This window comes from Styela clava, chromosome 1, assembly GCF_964204865.1.
Source record: "Styela clava chromosome 1, kaStyClav1.hap1.2, whole genome shotgun sequence".
NCBI classification, from domain to species: Eukaryota; Metazoa; Chordata; class Ascidiacea; order Stolidobranchia; family Styelidae; genus Styela; species Styela clava.
In genome coordinates, this window is record NC_135250.1 from 23,792,903 (window position 1) to 23,817,983 (window position 25,081).

Below are 25,081 nucleotides of genomic sequence, written 5' to 3' on the forward strand. Positions count from 1 at the left end.
ATATCGCAGTCCCTTGAGGTGTTCCGCTGGATTAATTACTATCTGAACAATTCCAATCAAGACCGAACAAGTTTTAAGCTATTTATTATGAAGTATTAGTTGTAAATTTATAATTCGAAAATTCGAGCAAACCAATTTTCTGAAGTATGCGCACTCAGATGGTACACAACCTGAGTTCAGGTTATGCGACATCTTGGTGCGCATACTTCAGGAGTACCCCAATAAAAATTTGAGCAATTTTTATTTATTCATTTGATGAGCAAGATATTTGTTTTATTTGACAGTGATTTTATCTAAGAACTCACTATTTTTAAGGAAGAGCATGAATATGATTACTATTATTTGTTTGATGTTTATTTCTGAGATAACTGCAAACTATACACCAAAAGAAGAATTCGTACATTCGGAATTCTTTGAACGATTTGACAAAAAGGTTTGTTAAATTACACCATTTCTTCATTTCTAGCTTGAATATAATAATATATTTTGTTCTTTGCAAAGATATCTCTGATTGAAGCAAGTAAGTTTAAATTTCCGAAACAAGAGGGATTCGTGTCAAAAAAACACCCGGAATGTGATCGAATCAGGTTTGATTTTTGATAAATTATATTATTTTTCTTATATTCTAAAATAAATAAATTTTATATAATATTTGAAAGGGTATAATCAAATCTTTAAGCGATTTTTAACTTATATATTCAAAATTTAATTTGAAAGTCAACACATGTTAGATATTATTTTTATATTTACTCCGGGAGAATGAAAGCTGATAACGCGACTCAATCATGCAACAAGTCGCATATGTTGCGTCGGCATAATTTGGGAACAATACTTGAAGTACCTTGTCGTTATAGCTTGATGTTGTTACGATTCCGATTTATCTAATTACCCAGATATACTTCCGGCCCAGATGAATTTTGTTCTTCGTATGACGGAGAAAAACACTCAACTTGTGGAGATAGGAAATGTACTCACATATCTTACTACGGATCAACAAAATGTAATCCACAAGTGAAATTGTTCAAACCTTTCAGACACTACGGGGTTGAATGCAAGTAAGTACAGGTTATATATTAAAGTTTTGAAACAATTGTTATTTTATGAGAGTTATCGGAAATTGATGTTTGAACAGGAAGCCAAATAAATTTTGCCACGGTGGTAAAAGTAACGATGGCGGAGAGAATGTCTTGTATCCAGACCCGCATAGATCACACGATTTAATTGACGACTCTTGTGAATGTCAAACTATCTGGTGCTTTGGTGAAATTATGACAATTTACGAAAAAGGTGGTAAATTGTTCGAGGGAAACGTCACAGTGAAGGTACGTTCACGTTTATGACGATCTTTCTGAAATTTTAACACAATTTATTAAATTGAATTTATATTCAGTATTTAGCATTAATTTTGTTTTAAATTTGTAAACATTCATTCAATTAATACATTCGAATTCGGGTTCAAAATTATTTTTAATATCTCTCATCAGTTTTTGAAGACTAATATCAAGTACCACTTTGCAATATTGTTTAAAGTAAGTGAGACTTGATTTGAAACTATAATAACATATATCAATTAATTGATTTTATGTCACGTTTTATTTATTGCAGACTCCGTGCAAATGTGAATGCAGAAAGAGATTCATTATGATTGGACCTTATCGTAAAGGCAAATAATATAGTTTTATACACTGATTTTTGTCTTTATCACATGAATCTGTATTTCATTGCATTGGACAATCGTGAAATATATGAATCTAAAAAAAAGAAATATTCGACCGCTCTTTTTTCATTCTGTGGGCTGAAGGATTTAGTGAAAAAAAGTGTATGAAAATGTTGACCGACTCCCCCGTTGTGAATTGCAATCAAAGTTATCCAATTTTCACGTGTCTTGGGTACCTTAAATACTTTTTATTGAATAATGAATTTTATACGAAAAATGTTAGTTTGTTCTCGTTCGCGTACTTTCGCATCAAAAACATTGCATTATTAGCATTGAAGTTACTACACTAAAGTCAATATCCAATCCATCTTACCAAGCTAGGTCATATACTAAAAAGACTGCAACCCTGGTTTGTGCCAATAAAAATCACTGAGGTTCCACTGATTAAAACTTATTTATGCGGTATAAATAGACCGATATCTACCTGGCCCAACTTGAACCAATACCCAGGAAATCAGCTAATAATATATATCACAGGAGACGAGAATAAACAAAATTAGGTTTAAATGCGTTGCAGATAACACAGAATTTTCCCCAAGGTTATTATAACTTTTTGCAAAATTAAAATTGCTTTTGTCTTTTTCATGCACTCGAGAATTATAATATTGTATGGATATTTCGAAAGAATAATTGGAATAAATAACTTGTATAGTAAATGTATATTAATATACATCAGAACAAAAATGCACAAATCTCACTCAAGCGAATTTCTTCCTTTGCTCAGCAATTTTTTATATGTTCCCTTTTCGCAGAAAGCAATAAAATACACCATCAATTATTTTTGCTGAACGTACAGAATTTAATATTTCCTGCAAAATTTATTTGCTGACATATTTCTAATGGTTCAAAAAACCTTTAAACGCCATATAGCTGATAGTGCTTTCCATAATCTTCTAATCATTAATATTTCAAATAACTATTTACAACTTATATCTTTAATTTCCTTGAGCATGGTGATTTCAGCGTAAGGCATTTTATTAAATATTTACTTTTGATGAATACTCTGCAGTTATCTAAGAAATGAACGGCACACAAATAAAATGATTATCGTCGTGTTTCCTTTTGATATTAAATAGTTACTTCTTAGATAGAATTATTGGAATCGTGGTGAAACAAGAAACATTTATTAGCTTGAATACATGTTGATTTGTAAACAAACGTTCTACATTCAGTATGAGCGATAAATAACATGAAAACTATACATACATAAAAATTTATGTTCTGATGACCACATTTTTTATAACAGCAAATGTTAAAATTGTTTTGTTTATGCCACTCCCATATTCCCGCATGATATGGGTTCTGAATACCTAAAATCTATTCGACAGAAAAAATATAATTATGTATGATTAACTGAAATAAAGTTGATTCTTAAACAAACGTTCCCCAGAAACGTTCATGATGAGCTTGTGGAGATATTTTATCATTCACTAGTGATATAATCGCTGACCGAAGGAATAAATATTTTATTGAAAAATGCTTGAATAAAGATTGTGGTATTTATTGTATAAAGTCGTGAAGTACATTCACATATATTCACTCCTAGTGTCATATTTTAAGCACCACAATATCAAACAACATCAAATTGTTTGAGTGTGTAAAAAGAAAAAAGCAATTTTGATTTTGCTAACAGTTGCGATAACCCGAGGAGAATCCTCTGTTATATAGACCGCATGTAAATGTAAACAGTTTTGTTTATTGTCGTATCCTGTATATCTGTAATAAGTTGTTTTCTATGAACTGGTTCAAGTTGGGCCATGTTGATGACCCGAAGTGAACCCTCTTTTATATAAACCGCATGTAAATGTAAACAGTTTTTTTATTGCCGTATCCTGTATATTTATAAAAAGTTGTTTTCTATGAACTGGTTCAAGTTGGGCCATGTTGATAACCCGAGGAGAATTCTCTGTTATATAAACCGCATGTGAATGCAAACAGTTTTGTTTATTGTATATTTATAATAAGTTGTTTTCTATGAACTGGTTCAAGTTGGGCCATGTTGATAACTAGAGGAGAATCCTCTGTTATATAAACCGCATGTAAATGTAAACAGTTTTGTTTATTGTCGTCTCCTGTATATTTATAATAAGTTGTTTTCTATGAACTGGTTCAAGTTGGGCCATGTTGATGTCGGTGCATTTATACCGGATAAACTAGTTTTATTCAACTGAACCTCAGTGATTTTGTATTGGCGCAAACCAGTGTCGGAGTTTGTTCAATGCATGACGTATCTTGTGAGAATGGATTAGCTTATGACTTTTGCGTGGTACATTCGATGCAAATAATGCAATGTTTTTATCTAGAATTACGCGAACAAACTACCATTTTTCATACAAAATTTATACCTAGACTGACAAGTTAGTTGTAATTTAATAAAATCATTTAATAAAAAAAATTAAAGGTACTTAAGACACGAAAAAATCGGAAAGGTACTTCAAACCGAACTCACAATTACGGAGTCTGTCAACATTTGCATACAATTCTCTCATTAAATTTCTCAGCCCGCAGAATGAAAAAAATAATTGGTCAAATATTTTTTGCAAAATAATATTTTCAATATTCTGATTTAAATCTCTATCACACAAATCTGTATATCATTGCATTGGGAATTCTTATCTTAAAAAGAAATTATTTGACTAGTTATTTTTTTTATTCTGCGGGCTGAAGAATTTAATGAGAGAACTGTATTAAAATGTTGACAGACTCCGTAATTGTAAGTTCGGATTGAAGTATTTTTTCGTGTCATAGGTACCCTATTTTTTTTTTCATTAAAGGATTATCATATCTTTATGGGTATAAATTTTGTATGAAAAAAGTTCGTTTGATCGCGTACTTCTAGGTGAGAATATTGCATCATTTGCATTGAAGTTATTACACAAAAGTGCTTAGCTAATCCATTCTCACAAGATACGCCATTATTAAACAGAATGCAACACTGGTTTGCGCCAATAGAAAATCACTGAGGTTCAGCTGAATAAAACTAGTTTAACCAATATAAATGCACCGACATCAGCATGGCCCACCTTGAACTAATTCATAGAAAACAACTAATTATAGATATACAGGATACGACAATAAACAAAACCTTTTACATTTACATGCAGTTTATATAACACAGGATTCTCCTCGGGATTATCGCAACTGTTGGTAAAAGCAAAATTGCTTTCGTCTTTCTACACACTCGAAAATACTGATATTGTTTGATATTGTGGTGCTTAAAGTATGTTATATGTTGATGTACTTCACGACTATATATAAAAATGCCACACCCTTTATTCAGGCAAACATTAATAAACGATTTCTTTCTTCAGCCAGCGATTTTGATCGGTTTAATTTACCGCAGAATGCTATATTGTCGTGACAGGAACGTTTGTTTACAAATCATTACTTATTTCAGCTAAGCATTCAAAATTAAATATTCCTGTCAATTAGATCCTAGTTATTCAGAACCCATCCCATGCGAAGAATTTACATTTTAACATTTGCTGTTATGGGAAATGTGGTATTCAAAGCATAAATTGTTAGGTTTGTATATCTTTCATGTTATTTTTCGCTCATCCTGAACGTGGACATTTTTATTAATAGAAAATAAATTCAGTGCTTTCCAATACTTTTGACATGATCGAGTTTTTGAATGGGGTGACCTAAACTGGACATGGCATTCTCCTATTCCCTGTAACCCAAGAAACTGTGCTTTGGCTACTGCGGCTATGTCGTTGTTACGCGTCGTTCTGGGACTGCTTTTGAATCAATATTTTAACTACCGGCATTCCATCAGCAAAAGGTTTTCATGTTGTGTAGAAGTAAAGAGTGCGAAAAGCCAGTATAAACGTAAATGAAATTACATGGACTGACATACCATCTAGAATCTAGATTTTTTACTGCCTCACTTATTGGTGAATGAATCATTGTGATGTTTTCTTTAGGATATTTCCGTTTTCTTGGTGTGAATATTCAAAGATGTTTTAGGATTCAGAAATCAAACTTAGAGCCTATACCATCGCGATGATAAAGTAACCCATTTCGTAGAATTCAACATGAAGGGGTTAAATAACATTATAATTCATAGTTACAATCAACATTCGCTACACAATACCCCCAACACCCCTGACCTGACAGTAAAAAATAAGCTTGCTAATTTTTAAATTTTGTAAGCCGGCCGTCGAGAGTTGAAATTCTAAAAACAAGAAAAAATACGAATTAAAAAACGACATTGTGAATAACGGCTTAGTAAAACGAGAGAATCTAAGTCGGTTTACGAGAGCAATAAAATACGAAAAAAAAATTCCGAAAGGTCTATGGATCGCTTCAAAATTTTTCTTATTGTGAGAATGAAATTGTAACGAAATAGTAAACAAAATGGCGATCACACTTAAAGGATTATACATAAATCGTAGGCAAAATTTCGCTCACGTGTTATTCAACACACGTTTGATTAACACACGTTATGGAGTGTAACCGCGATCGGGGCAAACCAGCGTTGTCGTTAATGCTTGATGTTGTTACAATTCCGATTTATTTAATTACCCAAATATACTTCCGGTCCGGACAAATTTTGTTCCGCACATGGTGATGAAAAGCATTCAACTTGTTAAGGTAGGAAATGTATTCACGTATCTTACTACGGTTCGACAAAATGTAACCCACAAGTCAAATTGTTCCAACCTTTCAATCACTATAGTGTTGAGTGCAAGTAAGTGCAAGAGAAGAGTGATAAAACAATGGGTAATTGTTAAATCAATTATATTATAAACCTCATAACAGGAGGTCGAAGAAATCCTGCGTTAACGACAAAAGTAACTATGGCCGAGGGGATATCTTGTATCCAAACCCGCGTAGATCATATGATTTGGATGACGAATCTTGAGAATGTCCGACTATCTGGCGCTTTGGCGAAATTATGACAATTTAAGAAAAACGTGGCAAATTGGTCAAGAGAGGTTTGTTTGCGTTGATTTTATTCATTCTATTTCCACAAGATTCGTGTAGTTTTGGATGAAATTTCCCAAAAAGACTCGCAACAGTTTGTAACATCTTGCTAAATTTATTATTATTTACTATTATTTACTATTAATTATAAATTTGCATGCGTGTGTAGAAATGGAGTTTTCAAACCGATGATATGATTCCTCATCATTATGTGAAGACACACAATTAATAATTTTAAAACATTTCTAAAATTATTTATTAGAGTTTGGTTAGAAACTATCGTAACACTCACCGTTATACCATAAAATTATTCGCATTTTTGGATTTGTCCAGTAAAAATCAAAATACACGTGCCCAAAAACAAAATTGACAATTTTGTTTTGGAGAATGAAATTCCATAGATTTTATAGATTAGTTTTATATCAATCTTTATTTACAAACCCCATGCAAATGTGAATGCAAAAAGAAGGTCCCTATGATTGGATATGAATATTTTTTTTTATATTTTTCACTTTTGCTTCCAATCACACTGATCTAAATATATATATTTGATAAAGCAATATTTCGAGAAGAATTTTCGACTTGCGGGTTGAAAGCTTAATTAAGTGAGATAAAACTTATTCAAATTCAGACAGGCATCGCAATGATAGTGATCCGGAATTCAAGTAATTTTTAAATTATTTCATGTCGTGGGTAGCCTAAATTTTCTTTTAATTAAACGATGAGCATATATATAAATTTGTATATGACCATGGTAGTTGATTCGCGTGCTTCTAGAGACAAAACATATAAGCTATTGTTTGTATATATCGAAGTTACCACACGAAAATCCTCAGCGATTCCATTCTCTCAAGCTACGGCATACATTGAACAGAATGCAACACTGGATTGGCCAATAAAAAATCACTGAGTTTTCACTGAATAAAACTTGATTATCCGGTATAAACGCAGGGCAATGGGCATCCGCATGACTCGACTCAAATCTGTACCAAGGTAATAATATAATAATAGATATCGCAGAATACGACAATAAACAAAACTTGGCAGTTTACATGCGGTGCTTATAAATAACAGGGGCTTTGTCGCTGAATTCTCGCGACTAAATGTCAGATTTAGGAAGAGTCCAGCTGCACACTAACACAAATGTGTTGCTGCAACGTTTCGTCCGACCAGAGTCAGACTTCCTCATACAAGCAGTTTACAGCAGTTCTACCACAGGTTCTTTTTTTTTTTTTTTTAATGGGATAATATAATAAAATATAACCAAAAGTATATAACCATTTGAGCAATCATAAGATAAATAATCCAATATTCATTTTTCATATGTCCATTCCATCAGTGTTTGATGACGAGGTGTTGATCGCATCGGCATACAATTCATCAATTTTTAGCATATTAAATTATATTATGTACAATAAAAGTAAAAAATTAAATATGTTAGATATGTTCATTTTTATACATACTAAATTTATACACACTTGATTTATAGTTCAAATACAATTCCTTAGTATTTTAAATTCTCTGACAAAATTTGGTGATTTTCTATTTTTTTCAATGTTGAGTCTGTAAGTGATTGCAGTTTTTATTTGTTTGATAACTAGGTGCTGATTAGGGGGACTACCTTCGAATATAACAGAATTCCTTTGTATCCATATTTTATACCTGGTGATTGAAATTTAATAAACAATAATATCTAAATCTCGTCTTGTAATGTTGGAATGTAACAAATAGCTTAAATCCAATAAAACACAAGATTCATAATCTTTCAAAAGTCTGGCATTATTTAATTTCCTAACAGTATTTTCCATAAAATCAAAAACATAATCAAAATATTCACAACTTATAAATAGATGGCTAACAAATTCTGGTTCTTTTCCACATAACACACACATATCAGTTCCTGCAATATTTCTTATTCCAGGTTTTGTTTTTACTGGTAAAATATCCCACATTAACTTGAAATTAAAGTTTTTCATATAGTTTGCCAGAATATTATTATGAATATTCTCACATGCAATATTTAAATAACAATTGCGTAGAAAAATTAATCTATCCCCAGTCATAGAAATAACAATTTTTTTATAAATAGTTTTATGCATACCTTCTTTTATATCTGTACTACTTATGTAATGTTTTCTTAAAAATTCTAATATTAGTCTATACTCACTTTGAGGACAAAATCTATGTAAACATGTATTTTTAGTTCTAATCCCCCAAAATGTACTAAGTTGTTGTCCAATATTGTCTTCAACAAAGGACATACAAATATGATTGTAATCCTCATTATAATCACATTCTCTAGCTTTATAATAATCCAAGACACTAATTATGTACATGCACATTGTAAAAATGGGTATGTTAATAATATCATAACCCCCCACAGTTCTACCTAACGAGACCAAATGCCACCCACACGCTAAGTCAGTAAAGCAGATAATGCGAAACCACACCACTAACATCATAACAAGAATAAACAAGAACGACCTACGACGAGTAAAGTCGTGATGCAAGATCCCCGCGTGACACGTCAGGTGCTGTGAAGCCCGCGAAATTCGCGTCAAAACAGAATAGCAATTATCGATAAATATTAGCCAGTCGGAACACAAGAAAGAACAACGTTCAAAATATAATCAACCGAAAAGAAACTTCTATTGCCGACACTAATGTCGAGTTCATTTTTCCTATCATTAAACACCAAACGTACAAAAATTATTATGATAAAAAACATAAACGCAAAGTTTTACAGGTTTGGGATGGTGCGGCGAATCGAGCAGCGACACTCAAGATTCTAGTATTTTTATATAATTAAATGAGATCAAACGATGTTACTACGTAGCCCCAACACAGAAAAAAACTCGTTTTTGTCATACACTCGCTTTAAAATATGTTAATTGTGTTTAATATGTTATTGTGCTTCTTTAAATAAAATGCAACATTCAACCCAATTCAGTAGGTGATTTATTTTATATTCAGAAGATTTTAATTTAATCGGGTTGATATCCCCAAAATGCGATAATAATACCACAAGTTCATTGTGATTGTTCATCACTCAATATTTATTGCGTAGGATGATACTAAATTGAATTTTTTAGGTAAAATTCTACCCTTGCCTTTCTAACAGTTTTACATCTTTAATACTGTTTACAACTATGCAAATATATGATGTGTCTTAATTCCTTTTTTGAAGTATCGAATGTTTTGAACCTATTTGGGTCTTACAAATAAACCGATCGTGCTTACAAAAAAAACTTGTTAATTACTTGGGTGAGCGAACACGTACTACTTCTTTTATCAATACCTTTCCATCTAAAATCTGTACGTTTCAAACCTTACTCTAGATTTTGTTCGCTTTCCCGATTCTATAATCAGTTACTTTTACTTTTATCTATTTTTTTTATCGTCTATTGCTGATTATGGAGTCGAAATAAACTTATACTTATACCTTGAATTCACTCAAAGATAAAACAAGATTAGTTCAATAGCAGTAGGTCCTACGTTGATAAAAGTTGTAAATTTATCGTACCATTTTAGTTCGCTTCGATTTCTAAATATTAAACCATCTCTACTTATTTACGAAGAAAAGTTTTAAGGAAAACATCACAGCGATTCATTCAACATTAAGTGAAGCTACACAAATATCATTTCTAATTGACGGCTTGGTTTATTATAAACAGTCATTAATATAATACTCCCATTTAGAGTATACATGAGAATCATTGGACACAAATTAGACACAGGAATGGGTTTTTTGAACTATTGTTGTTATTCACCTTGTTGTTGCTTGGGTAATTGTTGCTGATGCTAGAAAATATCGCTTTTATTTGAAACTAATGGACCAATTTGGCTATAGAGAAACAATTTCTTTCCATTTTTCTTGACTTCCTTCGCCGATATCTCACTAAACCTACTGACAGTTTCAAACCTCACCGTGTGCAACCTTCGCCATGGACAGTATTTGAACATACAATAAAGTTAAAACAGAAATCATTGAACGAAGATTGATTTACTTACGTTGACTCATTTTATATCACGTTCTATTTATCACAGACTCCATGCAAATGCAGAAAGAGGATGACGATGATTGGACCTCTGGATGTATTAGAATTAGACGGTCGCATATAAGTTTCGTCTATATCGTGATTTTTCTCACATAAACAAACCTGTATTAAATAACTTTGAACATTGAGAATACATATTCTGAAAAGCAGTCACAAGTATGTTTGATTTAGTGAAGTGCTGCTGATGCAGAAGCGTCTAGTTTTCAGAATCTTGGGAGACCTGCACTAATCGCCACAAACATTTGAGTTATTAGTAAAGCATACCGACTTAAAAAGATCGGGATTTTTTTGCCTCGAATCAGAGGTTCTCGCTAATAGACCCTTTCTTGAGCAGCTCGCTTCCACGAATCTGCAGAGCATGGTTTTGCGAGCAAGAGGAATGCAATTTTTTTCGAGGTGCGTTCATATCGAATTGACATTATTCTGAAACGAGGCACTTCAATTTACCTGGTTTAATCTTTTTTTTTTATTCATGTCAACTATACGGTACAAAAATAAATGCCCATACAAGTGTCCACTCAGTTGTTTCTATTCAGAGTCTATTGAAGACAGTCAAAAGCTTAAACCTGAATACTTCAGATCGTTTATAGTAAAGCCGTATGCGTTATAATTTTTTTTTATTATAGACAACACTGATAATGAAATGGAAGTTTATACATACTTGCTCGAGTCAGGATAACATAAGATTAACAGAACTTGATGAAAGACATAGAAATCGAGGTCACCAAGATGAAAGTGCACAGTGAGGAAAACGAAAAACTTTTAAGCAAACTTTACCAATTCAAAATAGCAATCCCATATCCGACGGTCAAACATACTCCAAACCATTTTAGATATCACACGGGCTGGGGAAGCCGGAGCTTGGAAATACTATGGCTTAGTAGACGCTGCGATTTTAAAATCCCGGCCAGCCAGCCAGCTCCCGGCCCTGGTCGGTACTAAATTACTCAAACTCCGAGATAATTTTTAAATTAGTAATCAAGTACATACCACAAGATATATACAGTACACAGACCACAAACTTTACATCATAAAAACCATATAACACAAGCTCAAACCCAAATTGTTCAGTAAGAATAACTGCAAGTCAATGCAGAAGTTTACAGTAAATTATCTTTCTTTGTTTAATCTTGGACCTCTATCAATGTATAATTGTACCCACAAGTTTTAGGAGTCTAGGACATTCTGCATAAAAGTTATGTTATCTTTAGAATCATGCTCGAACAGAAGATCGAGCATAGTAAAAATTCAAAAATATTTTTGTCATTTTTGTAGAAGTTTTTATTAAATGTATGTGTTCTGTTTTGTTTTTTTGGCCACCCTGTATATAGTTATTCAGGCTCTGAATACTTTCACTTGAGATTGCACTTTCATTTTACAAATAAAACATCTCTTCATATTCCTTGCACAATCAGAGCATGCTCCAAGATGTCCGCATGGTATTGATACAACATCCGCTGGATTCATCAAACAATTTCGACATCTGTCGGATTCTTGCATGAATCTTAGATTTTCAGCCATTTCTCTTGATGCTATGTAAGAAAAAAATCATATTACTCATGTGATTAAGCAGCTTAAAAAAGAGAAATATAAGAATATATAAGCACAAAGTAACGCTTCTCTTCAGTGAATATGAGACCACCAAAATCCAAGTTGAAGTGCTACTTAAAAAATCACAAGATACGGGTTGAAATAACATACCCAAGGGAGCATATATGAGGTCTGAGATTATTCTGAAAGATATTTGGATCTTTCAATACAGAAAATTGTAAAGAAATTGTTCCACTAGCTGAGAAGAACATCAGTTTTTATCCCGCGCCCGGCAAAAAAAAAATTAGCAAAATAATATCAACAATGAAACTTAATAAATTCTTCATAGTAAGGTATTAGGGAAAAGATCCGATAGCTTGGAGGACATATCATATGAAAATATGATATCAGAAACAACAGTAAAGGCCCTAAGACAGTGCACATTTGTATGCCACTTTATTCATAATCGTATAAAGAATCATATAAAGAATATCGTAAATCTGCTATATGCTGCTTGAATGAAATCTATGAGAAAACATACCAGATACAGGTGACTGAGTTCTTATCTTTTTTGCCTCATTACTCGAATTATCTCCGTTCCTTTTGTGTCCTGCAACTGCACCTGCTGCAACAGCAATCATTGGTGCACCTTGAACGGCAGCGCTGTGATGTTCTTCAGCTTCTTGCATGGATGATGTATTTTGATCCACAGGACTTGATAAATCTGCTGCCAGCAGATCTTCAATCAGCTCTTGAACATCTGTGTAACCCCTTCTATCTATTTCAGTTTTTCTTAGATGATAAAATTGGAAAAAATAATAATAATTCAAATAAGCTTAGGTACATTTTAGAAAATTGTCATCAAAATATAACATATCGTACTCATAAAGTATGATTCTATGACAACAATTAATATCCAATATTGAATGTTACTTTTAATGTCTTAGAAAACACCCCTGAAGTGTTCAAGTTTCCATCAAATTTTGTTCAACAAGCAATTTTAGCAAACTTGTTTGCGCTTGTGTCTGTCCCTGTTACCATAATATTAAAATGAATGTGAAGAGTATATATAAAATACTTTTAACAGCAAATATTGAAAATTATGACCAAAAATATAAATCTTGAAGACTTAAAACAAAGAAGAAATTTGTTCAAATAAAGCACAACGATGGCGTCAGGATTCTACCTACAATCGTTAAACATTAACAAACTTAATTGCACCATTTGTTTAAATAGCTGACATTTCATCAATATTATAAGACATAAGAAAAGAGCTTGAAATTGAGCAAATTCGTTCTTGAGGAACTTGAATTAAGTATTCCATGAACAATAAAAAACCCAACACTTCCCAATCAGAAAGTTATTTTAACCCGGGGATGAATTTTTCAGTTCTTGGAGATGAATTTTGCTTCGTATTTGCTTTAGTATTACTAATATTCTTTCGTTCTTTATTATTAGTAAAATAGTTATTTATGCAACTAATCGTCACTGGATAAGAATCAATTGAAGATTGAATAAATAAAGTAATGAGGGAGGAATGAAGTGTTCCAAAAGAGACAAAGACAGAAATTCAACGAACTAATGAATTATCACCCCCTAACCACAATAACCAAATTCTTAAAATAGCATATCAAAACTGAATCATCTGAATTAAAATCCAGTGCACAAACTTGCATGATTGATCTACTTCAGTGGTTCCTAAAAATACTTGCAGGCCAGTAGAAGGGAGCACCCACAAAATGCCGATACTGGTACCGGTACATAAAATTAAGATACCAGTATACTTGAATTGGTATGAATATACACTTAAACTGTGATAATGGCATAACGATTGGCAAAGAGAAAAAAGTATCCTGACTTGAGTTCAGCGGGCCATATTAAATAGTTACGTGGGCCTCAATTGGGAGCCACCAATCTATATATTACAAACCTTCTCATTAGTCTTTGAATCCTTTCTGTTGGGAATCCCATATCTTGTAAAGATTCAATATTGATATTTGTCTGGGTTGGTGGAACATCAGGAGGAATATCGTACGAGACTGAATTTCTAATTGTTGGCCGATTCAAATTAGGATGAAGCTCGAACTGCCGTCGTACAAACTCTTGTCCTTTTTCTCTGATCACGAAAGCGCAACTGTAACACGAAACAAGTTGCATAAAAAGCTGAGAAAAAGAGATTTATGGCAACAAAGGAAAATTTGCTAAATAGTTTTCATTGTTATTGTTGAGAAAAAGCGTTTTTCTCGCAACTAATATGGACCAATTGAATTCAGTACTTGAAAACTGAACAAGTCGTCACATGGCTATTAGCTGATTTTTTTTTTCAAATTTTATTTTAGTCATATGGAAGTCTGGGACCAAACCCATTATTTCACCAAAATTTAGCTCTCTTGGTATTAAAAGTGAATGAGCAGATGATTTTTCCCTGGATTAGGAATTGGACCTCAATCAAGTGTACTTAAAACTAGTCCCCAAAGCATCAATTTCTTTGACTCTCAATCTTTGCACCTGATTTAAGGGTAAAAATACCGACTAAAATTATGACTATTCAACCTTCGTGGTTAAGCTAATTCTCAGATCAGAGTTACATTTTCTACCTTTATTAATCTAAAGGTTTATCCTATTGATTGCTGTTTTGTTTGACCAACTACTTAACTACTACTTGTGGAGTGTGTTAATTCAAGGATGCTAAGAATAAATATGACTATTAATTAACATTTCGTTGGAGAATAGAGAGTGGAGATTCATAAAGAAACAAACCCAGGAAACCACTTCGCATGCTCGGTCCATGGCTCATCATTTGGATCCCAATTCTGTAATCCACCATTGCAATAGAAACACTTGGTTTTGTCAGACTGACCTGCAATGCAAACAATTCATTGAAGTTTGAAAATTGCAGTCTTGGCTGAGAAGCCTGAAATGTTGAGGATTTCTAACATAAAAAAAATTATGCTGAGGCATTGACAATGAAGCTGAATTCTTCATTATGGTAAAATAATGAAATATCAAAAATTCTTATAGAAATTATTCTCACACCCATAGGACCCAACATTTCGCCAAATATTTTTCCATTTGAATTTGATTATAATTAAGGATAAGCACAAGTGTTGCTTGCCCTCCTCTGTATTGTTGTCTGCCAATTTCTTCAGCAAACTCTCAGGTGCTCTCAAGTCTTTTTGTGTTCATATATTTCTACTTAGATTTAATCTTTAGCATTCAAGCCATTTATAATGACCTATGAACCAGTTTATACAAAAATTTGCAAGCCCAGAGTGCACATTATGCTATATTTAGAGTTAGGTTCACATTGTTAATCGCTGCCCAGGCGGCTACACCCAGCGGCAACGTTGTATAACAAATGTATGCACACTTTAAACAACTATAAAGTGAACTAATATTTGCAGATGACAAAGTAAATTAACAGTTCAAAAATTCAACAGGTCTGCCTATTTGATAAGCATTTTCATCAATTTCAAGTTGACCCTAATGAGAGCCAGTGCTTAATTAGCATAAATTGATTATTTAAATTAGTTTACTATCTAATTAACATGCATTTCAAAGCTGAGTAAGCATCTTCTAATATATTAGGTTCGCTAATTCGGTTTGTCTGTAGTCTGTCCAAGTTTATATTAATTTTATGCACTATTTCCTTGTCCTTGTTTATCACTAATCATCAATATTCAATAACTGGCCATTATTATTCTGCATGTTTCATTAAGGTATAACTATTTTGTCTGAAGAAGTTTCACTATGATCTGACAAAAGCTCACAAATACAATTGCTATTTTGTGAAAAAATAATATTTTATTCTTATTTACCAGATTAATACTATCTTGCTCATCCAAGAACCTACAGTTCAACACACAATATCCTAGTACGCTAGTTTTTCATCTATCATTACTAAATACAGACTTTTTAAAATGCCTGGAATAAAAACAGTACTAATGCTAAACGAACTAATTCAAAAAAATAAAATAAAAAAGTATGAAAACCTGAATATCTAATTAGGCCTACAATTTTTATCAAATATGTAATCAACTAACCCAAGTAAAAAAATCCAGCTTTTGCAATCTGCTCTTTTGTGGCTCTTGTTCGTTCAGGCCAATTATCAAAGCTTTGAAGTCTTGCTTGCATTGTTCGCATGTGTGGATTAATGGGAGCATTCAAAGGGTATAAAGCTGCCATTCTTCTTTGATCTTCTGCTGGAAGATCTGGTGGTTCTTGTATTGGGTCATCATCTCCCAAGAGAACTTGTTGCAATCTTACACGATCTGCGGCATCAGCGTTTTGCCGTTCTTGTTCAGACAAGGGTATGTTTCCAGTATGGTTGCTTGTAAACATTCTGTTGAGAAGATTTTACATAGGAAATACAAAACAATCATTGAGTGAGTAGTTAGAGCGTAACGGTTGACATACAGATCTAAGGGTTAGCTTAGCATATCAGATTAACCTGCAAATGTTCCCAACATGGGTTCGAATCTCATAGAAGATAAGTATGTGCGAGAGGATTGTTGGACGTTCTGCTGCCGTAAGGTGATTCACGTAAATGATGACAGATTGTGCTTCTTTCACCACCATCAAGTACATTCACCTGAAATGAAGTCTAGGCTTATAATTCTATGCACGGCATGAACTGATATCGGACAAGGTTTGCCATTTCTCTGGCTCAGAATAATAAAAAAATCCAATCTTGCAACATTTATCTATGATTTCATCTACTTATATTTATTAAGGGAAGATTTTCTATAGGACACAATGTATAGTATAATACTATAATGTATACAATACAGAATTCAACCTGCTTAATGAATAGAATATGAAGTAGCTATATCTTAACTTAACATCCTTAAATTCGGTGATAAAAATTATACAGACAACGTCATATTGAAATAATCTACCAAATTCCAATGATACTAGAGATTCAATGTAAATAAAAATAGATTATATTTCTCGAGAAGATACTACTTCACCATACTTGCAATTGCCAAAATGTGATCTGTGTTGAAGTTGAACGTCATCATTAGCGGCCCAATTCCTCAGCACACCACCACAAAAATAACATTGCGTTCTGTCTAGATTTCCGAGATAAAATAAACCATTTTTAGCCAGAGTGCTTGACAAATACGGCGCTGGATAAGTCGGCCATTTTTGATAAGTTTTTCTAAAATAATAAATAGGGTTTTAGAGAATAAAATATGAACAAAAATTCGATTGGCCAATCAGAATTTCAGCATTTGAATGGGACAAATAATGACCTAGGTTCGGGAGTCAAGTCAGTAATATACAATTTTATTTCCTGAATAATGCTGTTAACATAAGAGGAAATGTTAGACTTAGAACCATCATATTTATCCTTGTTACTGTTGATCATGAAATCTACTAAAACACATTCTCCAATGGGCAGCAATCTGACTTGATTTGATGAGTGCAGTGACTGGAATTTAGAATTAAGCTTGACTTGAGTATTAAATGGCCCATGACTTGATCGAGGTTCGAAGAGTTGTTTCCAACAATGGTAAGGACTTGTAAACAAGTATACATGAAAGTAAAACTATCAAATGTAGAAACCTTCTATCTTCTTCTTTGTATAAATTGAGTGTTCTTAACATTCTTCCATGTTCTTGATCTACGATGTCAGCAAACTGAAACTGTACCTTAAACAAAGGGTTTAAAAACATTATTGCAACATTTATAACCTAAAATCAATAAAGACGATTCAAAGCATGAAGCTATAAATAATACTTCTGCAATGTCTCTCTATTGTATATTTCCTATACGAATATACTAGTTTCTATGACTTAGAGACGAATAAGGAAATGGATAACTGGTAATACATTTATTATTCCACATTCGGTTAGACTGCCCAATGATAAAAAATATCAGAAATCTAACCATATTATTAACCAAGTATAATATATAAAATACAATGTCTTACATTGACTGCATCAGCAACTTGGTTACCGAGGCTAACGTGATTAAGTCTTTCTGTAACATCATTGTAGGTCGATTCTGTGTAAAAAAAAAACGAAAAATAGCATTCATGAGAAATGTAATATTTTCGTTAGAATGTCAAGATATAACAAGATATAAGTCTAATAGCAGAAATGAAAACCAAAAGAAAAACTGCTTAAAAATTGTAAGGGGACAACTTAGAAATAGAATGTGTTTATTGCTTATTGCAATGGATTAGTTTCACCTCAAAACAATAATTGCAAAGCAGGCCTGCAGATATATATACCGGGCGGTATATATCTATATATGTGTGTGAGGTTATGGCACAACATTGGGGAAAATAATATGAGGAACTGTACACGCCATTCTGAATTATTCAACTTATCTGCTCATGAATAAAATATAATTAGGATTAGTCTGTGACAAAAAAAGTTGGAAGCCATAGAAAAAAGACTTCACAGGCCCTGAAAAACTGATAATATTAAACCTAAAAAAGCTAACTACAGTTGCATTTATTAAGTTTAACAGAATGTTTCATTTTGAGCAAAAAGTAGTTGAATGATGCGTATAGAAATAAAAATTCAAAAAATTTATTAAATAACCATACCGGCTCCCTGCAAGCTACAGGGTTGAGCAGATTGAGATGGTTCCTAAAAAAATGATATTACCTAGATAAATATTCAAATCTGATGGCATATCAAAATCAATAACATGGTTTAATCATACAGAAATTCATGATTTTGTCTTTTTATTATGGTCGGTCAGAGAATAGTTAATACATTGCGAGTCCACATGTATAAAAATGGTAGTAAATAAAATTGTAACTGGTTAGCAGCCATTTGAATTAACCAGCTACTATGAAATACTATGAAATAATCAGAGCTGCATAATTTAAATTGAGCAGCATTGGTGTCATATCAGTGGTGCAATGCATATTTGAACTTTGTCATCCATAAATTTAACTAAAAGCATCAATACAAAGGTGATTAATTGGACATAAATGACTACAGGATTATTATATAACTCATCATGTGAAATGCATGAATAATGACTAACTGGGCAACAGCAACCAGGGACTTCCCCACAAATTGCTATGGGAAAAGCTTAATATTTAACTTATTGACTGACATGGCATAAGGAAGTCAAAGCGAATAAAGAACTATTGAACATAAACATGTTTACTTCAATTTAGCCAGTAGGCTACTACACAAGGCTGTACATTGGAATGTTTAAAAAATTTATAAATAATATTTGAATAATGATTTAAAAAGTGAATATATAGATGAAAATATCAATGAAATCTGTTATTTGAAAAAATTATGTACGCAGAGCTATAGTATGGAATTAATGTTGGAATCAGAATCTCAGACTTTCAGTGATGACAAAAGTCAACATTGAAGGTCAAATTTTTGAGCAGAAATTGAAAAAGCATCATTAAAAGTTCACTAAACCTTCTCAATGCTCCATTAAAGAAGGCTTTCAAATAGCCCGAAGTTTTAATTATCAAAATTGTCTTTTCTAGTAGTCCGTAGTTGAAGTCAGGAGTATGAGGCAATTGTGATTTCGCTTTAAAGTCACGGAGGGTAACTAGCAATAGTAAGGACGAGCAGGTCCCAAATGCTTAGTGGCACCAAGTGCCATTGAGTAAGAATTATCAGAATACAAACCTGGTGTCTATTATTTCTTTGAGAATTACTGCTCGGACCCAAAATTTGCCTCATTAAACTAGGATAAACAGAATCAGACGCAACATTCCGTATGTTATTTCCTCGTGCCATGGTGCAATCTGTCTTATGCCAACTTCCCAGAGATGGGTCATCACCAATCATCCAGTTTTCAACTGTTATGCCACAACTAGAAAAAAAAGACCAAATTTTAATTTATTTGAATACAAATTGAATATTTGACCCGAAAATTATAATATCCTATTAAAGGTTTTTTTCACCTGAAACATTTCACTCTATCTCGAAACCCTGTATAATAGAATCCTGCGCGAGCGAGATGAATTGGTAAAACTGGAATATTTTCTGGATATTTTGCAAAGGTTGCAATTCTGTATCCCTCATTTTCGTGATTTCCAGATAGTATGTACACACAACTCTGACCTTCAAGTGAATAGAAAAAAGACATGAAGCATAGAGATAAAACATTACCATAATCATTTGCATCCTACCACTTGTACATGTAGGGTATTACTATGGATGCCTTTTTCACTGAGTACGATTGAACTTTGGTAAGACAAAACATTACAGAAATATATTCATGTTAATTGTAAAGCAAGACTTGGTAAGTGAATCACTTAGAATAGACATTTTCTACAGAATCCCTGCATTATATGAAACACTTATACCACACATTTTCCTCTCTTAGCGAAGGATTGAAAGCAAACTTGGCAAAAATATTTACCTGGTGCATCACGATTTCCACTATTGGTTACCCCATCTCTATCAACAATGTCAAAAAGTCTTGTTTCAAAACCTATATGAAGAAAAAATACCTCAATATACAAATATACAACAAATAAAAAAATGCTCTCATAATAAGGCTTCTATTTGAGTTTTAAGCAATTTCCCCCCAAAAAATAAGCTGAGTTAGACAATGTATATTATTTGGACTATGATACTGTTTCATCCACTCACTTTCAGATGCCAGTATCTGAATATATGTCATTTTCTAACAAAATAAAATTCTGATAAAAATACTATTTTTTCAATTTAAGACATTATCTTATAATTTTATAATGCTCTGTTCACTTTTACAAGTTCTTGAATCCAAAAACATGATATGTGCCAAATGTTTCCAACGCTATAACTTACATTGGTGCATAATAATTATATCCCACGAATCTCATTCAAAACCTAATAAATACAACATCAACTTTTAATACTAACAAAATATACCGGTACTTAAATAAGCGACCATTAAACTGTCACGCTCATAACTAGGTATCACAGTACCAGTATCAGTTCATTTGTCTATATACTGTCTTCATATACAGATATAAGGGTATTTCCCAAGACACTGCTATCAGGCTATTACAGTATTAGTAGTAATGACTGCATCACATTATAGCAGTATAGTTATAGTTAGTTATATACAGACAGACAGACAGACAGACAGACAGGAAGCAGCAATGCAGGGTTTCAGCTGGTGAGAGAAGTCAATTTTATTTAACTTTTACAATTGTAGTCTACAACAACTTGGTTATACAGTTATATCTGCTATAAGTTCTGCAGTTATACAGTACCTGATTCAAGAGAGTTGATTAGAACTTCATTATCAAAATTGGATGACATTTCTTCCAATTAAATTAGGCCTTCGAATTCTAATATCCAATATGGATATTAGAATTCTTAGTCCATGAAGTCCCAACGAAGAACTATTCTCAGTTTTATGCAATCTGACAACGATAAAAAGGGAAAAATATCTGAATATCAAGCAGTGACAAATTTTTAGGGGACAGACTAAAAGTAAACACTTGAAATTTAGGCACTTGCTGACTTGAGGAAAAATTGGCATAATAACGTTTAAAGATATGAGAGACTATTCAGCTCTGACAATTCGGCAATAACGGTACCGGTACAGCTGTACAGACTGAATTAGATTAGTATTCTGGTACCGGTACCGGTATTAGCAAACAGCAAACTACTGAACTATCGAACTATTCTGCAATTGCTCAAAATTCTTCACTGGGTCTTGTCACTTGATGCAAGAACCAACTTGGTACTAAAAGGCAGACATGTAGATATCTGAATATGGAAACAGAACAAAGCAACACATCTGTACAGTCTGTATGTAGATTTCGGGAAATTTGGAAATAACTTACACTACAACTCTGTCAAGCTAGCAAAATGCTAGCAAAATCTTTTTGCTCGAAAACAAGAAGTCATAAAAAGTGTTTCATTATAAAATTTATGATTACAAATTAGTTTAATCGTACTCAGCAAATGCAGTCTAACATTTTTGTGTATAAATACAGTACCAGTATCTAGTCTCATGTGAATAAAATAAGATTGTATACTTTGATATGATAATATTATGTAAGTATTGCAATAACATAATGTATACATGTCAAAAACATGTATACGTGAATACCAATAAAGTTCCCAAAAAAATTAATAGTTGTCGCGAAATTTAAAAAAGAGCAGCTTTTGGGGCTTAAAAATATTTGGATTATGAATTTATACCTTAGACATCTTTCAAATCAATTAAAGAAATTGAACACAAACTGGATCAGTTTTCTAACAAAATACGTTTAATACAACGCAATAACAGGAATTTCTTGAAAATCTGAAAAATCGTTGAATTGACCCAAAATTTGAACAAGATCCGCCTTTGCGGCGCAAAGAATATTTGGAGTATGGATTTATACCCTAAACATCTTCCCAATCAAATAACAAAATTGGACAAAAACTCTATCAGTTTTCTAACAAAATACATTTAATACAACGCAATAACGTAAATTTCTTAAAAATTCCCAAAAATTGGTAAATTGACCCAAAATTTGTACAAGAACTACCTTTGGGGCTCAAAAAATATTTTGGGTATGGATTGATACCTTCACCCTGTTTTTAAACAAATAAAGAAATTGAGAAAAAATTCGATGAATTTTCTAACAAACAAATTGACCCAAAATTTGAGCAAGATCCGCTTTTGGGGCTCAGAAAATTATTTTGGGTATGGATTTATATCTCAGACATTTTTATAATCAAATAAAGAAACTCGAAAAAAATGATCAGTTTTCTAACAAAATACTTTTAATATAACGCAATGACGTAAATTTCTTAAAAATTCGAAATATCGTTAAATTGACACAAAATTTAAACAAGATCTGCCTTCGGTGCTCAAAAAATATTTTGGGTATGGATATCTGAATTCATCATCTTTTCAATGAAATGGAGAAATTGGTAAAAAAACTCCATCAGTTTATTATCAAAATACTTCTAATACAACGCAATAAATTTACAAAAAATCCGAAAAATCGTAAAATTTACCCAAAATTTGAACAAGATCTGTCTCTGGGGCTCAAAAAATATTTTGGGTATGGATTTATACGTCAGACATCATTCCAATCAACATAAGATATTGGAAAAAAAACTCTTTCAGTTTTCTAGCAAAATACCTTTAATACAACGCAATAACGTATATTTCTTAAAAATCCGAAAAATCGTTAAATTGACCCAAAATTTGAACAAGATCTTCTTTGGGGCTCAAAAAATTGAAACAAATTGAAAAAAAAATCAATAAATTTTCTAACAAAATACATTTAATACAACGCAATAACGTAAATTTCTTAAAAATCCGAAATATCGTTAAAATGTCCCAAAATTATAACAAGATCTGCCTTCGGGGCTCAAAAAATATTTTGGGTGGAAATATACCTCAGACATCTTTGCGATCAAATAGAGAAATTCTAAAAAAATCGATCAGATTTCTAACAAAATTTTAATACAACGCAATAACGTCAATTTCTTGAAAATTCGAAAAATCGTTGAATTGACCCAAAAATTGAACGAGATCCGCCTTTGGAGCTCAAAAAATATTTGGAGTGCGGATTTATACCTCAGGCATCTTTCCAATCAATTGAAGACATTTGAAAAAAAATTGATCAGTTTTCTAACAAAATAATTTTCATACAACCCAATAACGTAAATTTCCTGAAAATTCAAAAAATCGTTAAATTGACCCAAAATTTAAACAAGATCTGCCTTTAGGGCTCAAAAAACATTTTGGATATGGATTTATAGCCCAGACATCTTTCCAATCAAATAAAGAAATTCGAAAAAAAATGAGCAGTTCTCTAACAAAATACTTTTAATACAACGCAAAAACGTCAATTTCTTAAAAGTCCAAAATATCGTTAAATTGACCCAAAATTTGAACAAGATCTGCCTTTGGGGCTCAAAAAAATATTTTGGGTATGGAAATATACCTCAGACATCTTTCTAATCAAATAAAGAAATTCGAAAAAAAATGATCAGTTTTCTAACAAAATACATTTAATACAACGCAATAACGCAAATTTCTTCAAATTTCGAAACATCGTTAAATTGACCCAAGATTTGAACAAGGTCTGCCTTTGGGAATCAAAAAATATTTCGAGTATGGATATCTGAATTCATCATCTTTCTAATCAAATAAAGAAATTGGAAAAAACTCAATCAATTCTTTAACAAAATACATTTAATACAACGCAATAACGTAAATTTCCTAAAAATCCAAAATATCGTTAAATTGACCCAAAATTTGAACATGATCTGCCTTTAGGGCTCAAAAAATATTTTGGGTATGAATTTATACCTCAGACATCTTTCCAATCAAATAAAGAAATTGAATAAAAACTCGATCATTTTTATAACAAAATTCTTTTAATCCAACGCAATAATGTCATTTTCACAAAAATATAAATAAACGATAAAAAGAGAATATCGGTCGGAGACCGAAGACTTATCGATCGAAAGTTAGGGGTTCCTCCAAAACAGCGCTCTTACTCCATAGTTACACCGTGTGTTCCATCACTAATTAATTAATATCTCGCTAATTATACGACATAATTCATCCAAAATCAATAGGCTTCTGGTCCAAGCTATGCATGGTGAATGCACATGCAAAATTTGGAACAGATTCAACCTCGATTTCTTGGGATATCGCGTGCATCTAACAGACAGGCAAACAAACAGGCAAATACCTATCAACATACTTACCGATCTTAACATCGATAAGTAATAACTAAAATTCAATCAAAATCTGATTTTGGGACTAAGTATACTCCTGGTTATGAATGAATTGTTTGAAAATCTGTTCTATCAAGCAATAAAGTTTGAAAAGATACTCGATCGGTGCCGTAACAAAATACTGATTAATATAACATTTCCTCAACAGAATAGTTTTTTAG

General features: G+C 32.3%; 2 protein-coding genes across 2 annotated transcripts; one reads left to right on the forward strand and one right to left on the reverse strand.

The window, feature by feature from the left end:
* Positions 1-300: 300 nt before the first annotated feature.
* Positions 301-1,695, forward strand: LOC120325441 (uncharacterized). Its single transcript, XM_039391552.2, has 5 exons — positions 301-433; positions 502-587; positions 894-1,055; positions 1,133-1,322; positions 1,606-1,695. The coding sequence occupies exons 1-5, from the start codon at positions 323-325 to the stop codon at positions 1,669-1,671; spliced, it is 615 nt and encodes a 204-aa protein (XP_039247486.2). The 5' UTR covers positions 301-322; the 3' UTR covers positions 1,672-1,695.
* A 9,522-nt stretch (positions 1,696-11,217) lies between these two features.
* Positions 11,218-21,612, reverse strand: LOC120340432 (baculoviral IAP repeat-containing protein 7-like). Its single transcript, XM_039408689.2, has 13 exons — positions 21,434-21,612; positions 20,593-20,664; positions 20,132-20,291; positions 19,854-20,040; positions 18,794-18,836; positions 18,170-18,243; positions 17,803-17,888; positions 17,210-17,395; positions 16,278-16,576; positions 14,995-15,094; positions 14,165-14,368; positions 12,776-13,026; positions 11,218-12,236 (listed from the first exon to the last, which is right to left on the reverse strand). Exons 1-13 carry the CDS (start codon positions 21,480-21,482, stop codon positions 12,040-12,042), a joined length of 1,908 nt encoding a protein of 635 aa, XP_039264623.2. The 5' UTR covers positions 21,483-21,612; the 3' UTR covers positions 11,218-12,039.
* Positions 21,613-25,081: the final 3,469 nt, after the last annotated feature.